This window comes from Loa loa (assembly GCF_000183805.2).
Source record: "Loa loa unplaced genomic scaffold supercont3.188, whole genome shotgun sequence".
In the NCBI taxonomy this organism is placed as follows: Eukaryota; Metazoa; Nematoda; class Chromadorea; order Rhabditida; family Onchocercidae; genus Loa; species Loa loa.
This window is the reverse complement of record NW_018108368.1, coordinates 90,693-95,386: the sequence shown is the minus strand read 5'-3', so window position 1 is coordinate 95,386 and position 4,694 is coordinate 90,693. Positions and strand designations below refer to the sequence as shown.

General features: G+C 29.5%; 1 protein-coding gene across 1 annotated transcript; it reads right to left on the bottom strand.

The window, feature by feature from the left end:
* Positions 1-1,928: 1,928 nt before the first annotated feature.
* LOAG_06604 (hypothetical protein) lies at positions 1,929-2,087 on the bottom strand (the record flags this gene model as incomplete). The annotated part of the gene is made up of 1 exon (XM_003142140.1): positions 1,929-2,087. A coding segment is annotated over one exon (159 nt), but the record flags the coding sequence as incomplete, so codon positions are not given.
* Between the last annotated feature and the right edge of the window lie 2,607 nt (positions 2,088-4,694).

Here is a 4,694-nt window from a genome sequence, read left to right as displayed (position 1 = left end):
ATATATTCGTTTACTTACTTTCTTTAGTTTTAGAAGCTTATCATGAAATTGGTGAATTTAAGAATTGCTAATACTTTTCAAATGGCCTTCATTGAATTTCTAAATGAAAGAAAAAGGAGGAAATTTTGCATTACTAATGAATTGGGTTCTTATCACATCTTTCTACGGTTGTCTTTTTTTTTTCGTTCCAGTTTTTCGAAATTCATAAAAGAAATGAGGAAATTGCTTCCATATCATTTTACTTTATCCTTGCAATATTTCCTTTTTCTTATAACTTTCTTCTCTATCTTCTTCTTTTTCAAGTTTAATTTCAATTCTTAAATTTTTCATAACTATTTTTATAATAAAAAGTTTGATAACTTTAGAATGAAATATATGCACAGAGGTAATCTTATAAGTGGATCTGAAGATCATGAATATTTCTTATGAAAGGGTTTTTTATTTGAACTGATTTTCCCGTATTATTGACAAAAAAAAAAAAAAGAATGAAACGGGTCATTTGTGTTATTTAATGATACAATATCTATGGCTTTACAAATTAGCAAAGAATATAATCTTAACCAAGAACTGAATCAAGAATCAATAGTAGAAGAGGAGAGATCGATCAATTCATGATCAGATTTCGGATTTTTTTATTAGATTCATCGACTTCAGTATTTTCAGAATGAAGTTCTTCTCTTCACTTTTTTCCTGTTTGAAAATTGGAAAAAATAAATTATAAATTCAATGTTTTTATGGGAATTTATTAGGATTCCCTACTAAGTTCATATGCGACAACAGGAATAGAGTTAAAATGGTATTGGACTAGATGCAAGGTCATTCTTGGTTTATAAAATAAAAAAATGAATTGCTATGAAGTTAGAAAGGTTGCCCTCAGGTAAATATATCTAACGGTATTTGACATTTGAAGGATTGAAAAAACTAAATAAGTTCTATCCAACAATTCTAATTTATGCATTTAGTTTCTTCTATTATGTATTTAAAACCATAGATACAGACTTTCATATCTTTAATCTCGATAGTGACACGATATGTAAATGATTTAATTTTTCATTTTACCGATGTAGGCTAATTTCGTTATGGTACTACTTTTTCTATGACTTTCCTGAATCTCTTTCCATTTTGTATCTCATTTCATTACCCGTAACATCACTAATTTTCCGTTCCTGCAATGTTAGTGAAATAAAATGATTTGAAAAAAGTATTGTTGGAAATGGTGGTTTTTATTGATCAGTACACACAACAACAATATGCTCATATGTGATAAAAATTTTTCGATTATATCAAAAACTATTTTGAGGTTATTTTGCCTTTCCGACGAATCCGTGAGTTGGTCGCAAAACTTGTCTTCTTAACCGGATCCTGATGTTTTCAGTGATAATTTGATAGGGTGGATGAAATTTTCTTCATGAGATCTACAATTTTATCAAGTGTAGTACCCACGCCACTTGCACCGTTAAATAGGTATCTTTATACTGATCAATGATCTCTCCATTTCAGTTTTATCACCTGTAAAGGCTAATTAAGCTCACTTCAGGTGCTAATTGCATAAGTTTAGTCGTAGTTCATAAATTTCCTTTCAAATTAGTCCAGGCTAAGCGGTACAATCAAGCGATACAATCTCATTGCCACAAATGTCTTGTAAAAAATTGGTCATTTGAATTTTTACACTGAATTGAATTTGAGGATAAGTGAATTTTTCAAATGCTTAATTTTAATATCCCAATATATGTGCTAGAAGACTTTTAACCTCAAAAATGAAAGTTAGATTTTTGTTTTTTGTTCTCACTCTATAAATTACTTTTGAAAATTTTTTATAAATCCTTTTGAAATCACTACTAAATTTCACTCTAATCATGCAACTATTCTGCAAAAACTAATGAATGAGATCAGTAGGAAAACACGTAAGTCGAAAAGACGTGACGTACGAGCAGTGTGAACCGAGAAAAAAGAAACTTCACACGTTGATATTCATCACATTCATCAATATTCATCGTTTGCTGTACTTTTAGACTCTTAGGACATTTTATTCTTTGATATCGTTGGACTACTGGTCCAAACAAATTGGCTCGTATACCAGTTTTCATCACTCATCAGACCGCAGTATTGGGAAATGTTGCTTTAGTTATTGGTACTCGTTTTCAAATATGCTAAATTCTTAAAGATAATTTCTTCAAAATTTTCATTTAAAATTTTTACTTTTAATTTTTTTTTTTGAAAAATTTCAGAACTTTGTAAGCAAACATAGTCTTTACAATTTATTCTTTTTTTTTTATTTCTCAATTTTCTTTCAGAATTTCTCACAATTCGTCGATTTGTTCTTGAAAAATTCAAAAGGTTTAATTTTATGTTCCTTTCCTTTTTCTTCCAATATGAATCAATGCTGATTTTCTTACTTATTTTATTTAAATTTAAAAAATAAGAAATAAAACCATCCTTCTTTAAATCTTTCATTGTGGATCTATTATGCAACTTGCTGTATGATATGCTGCAATTGGTTTGATTGATACATTTCAGGAACTTTGTTACTTCTTGTTATACTTTTGAAATGAGTACCTTCAATTGTTTCAGATTCATACTTGTACAATTTATCAGATCTTCCGAGAATTTTCAAACATTCCTTCTCGAATCCTCTTGCTCAGAATGTATCAGAAGTTAATGAAGTATGTCATATACAAATGTCCTATGCAATGGTTTGGTGCCATTTTATCCATTATTCGACATTTTTCTAAACCTTTCATATTATATCACCTCATATAAGATAGCAATGAGACTACCATTTTTATCCTTCCTCAAAACTACTAGATATCAATTATTAAATTCTACTGTATTATTTAGTGATCATTACGAATCCTTTGATTCTTCTTGTTATGACAGTATCGATCAGTTGAATTGTACTTTCAAACTGTTTTTCACAACAGTATCTCGTACTTTTTCCGGTTTGTTACAATGATCATGTTGTGTCATCATACTGGTGACATTAGTGCAACATTTCCTATCAATACATAGTTTTACTGTTTTTAATTTTGACATAATTTGCACACATTGGATAACTCATATACTAATATCAATCCTTTAATTTTCTTTTTCATACGTTAGCTATGATGAATCAATTTTATCACTAGTTGAACTTTGTCAGTTGATTAATCAATATCTTCTTCTATTTGCCCAATACTTTTCTCGTTGTTTTAAGTTGAACTTTCTTGCAAAATTTACTTTAGCTAATAACATCATTTAACAATCTCTTCTTCACTTTGGTAGTCTGCTTTACTCCTAGAAAAAACTTTTTCAATGATTTTCGAGATGAATATAGTCGATCAACATCACTGCTATCATTCGGTATGAGGTAATTTCACTTGGTTTACCGGATCAGTATCCAGTCTAATTCCTGTTAAATCAATTTTAATGAAATCACCTAGGTACCATTAACCTATTAAATAATATCTCATCATATATTTTTCTTTTAAAATGTTTTAATTGAATATTTCAACCTCTTGCAGCAATGATCAGATCACTCTTAAATTAACACAATGACATCATTAGCTGTCCAACATTATTACTTTTATAACCATATTCAGTTTCCTTCAATATATGAGGGGTAGTAATGTATTTGAAATTGTTCTTGGAACATTTCCTGACTCTTTCCAGTTGATTCAATTTTGTTACCATAGCTATTCAGGTGACGTTATCATTACCCTTTCAAATGAAAAAGTCATAGTTTAGCTATCCTTTTAATTTACTATGCACTTATTTCAATACTTTTCATTTTCTGATAAATGCTTGCCAGCCCTGATATGATATTAATCCATAAAGATGCTAATAAATCTTTAACCTATCCATGCATATATATCTCCTTATTTAAAACTTTTTTTAATCCTATTATAATTTGTTGATTACTACAAATATTTTTTCGTCTCTTAAAAATCTTTGGCAATTTTTCTTTTTCTCTTTCTACTCCTTGGAAAATACATTCTTCACAATCAATTACTCTGAGAATTATTCCAGTTAATTTATCCAACTGGGGTTCAGTCTAGTTGTCCTTTTATTATAATATGTACACATTTTATGGTAGCATAATATTCACACCCAATCCCAATTGCAAACTATTCAAGTCTTTTTTTTCCTCTCTTTCTTCTTTATTTGGTCCGGTTGTTAGGCTAATCATTTCTGAGCTTTCGTAAGCCCGAATTATTTAGCTTAATTCTGAAATTTGATACATCCATTATTTTAATCTTTGTCTTCTTTTAAAGCTCAGTTGACATTTATTGCCATGATGAAATTTGGAAATTATGCGCTTTATGAGTTTTCGATTTAATGCTTCATAAATTTATTGGTAATTATTTTGAAATGACTTATTTACCTGAATTGGCTCATTTGTCGTCATCACACCTCCTTAATTCGTTTGTTTCATTTTTGTCGATTTCATTTCTACCCTATTTGCAATTCCCATTCTTATTTGGCAATCCCTTGCCTTAATTTCAATCATTGGAAATCCAGTTTTACTTTGAGAGGAGGAGAACGTTTCAACATTTCATGACAGCTCTTATCTGTCCTCTCGTCTTCTCTCCTCGCCTATTCTTCGACATCTTTATGCTCTAAAAAAAAGGAAAAACTTCCTTCGTGATAATTAAAGCCACGTTTTATTATCTATTACATAGCCGAATCCTTCCGTAAATAAGTTATAAATGTTGATC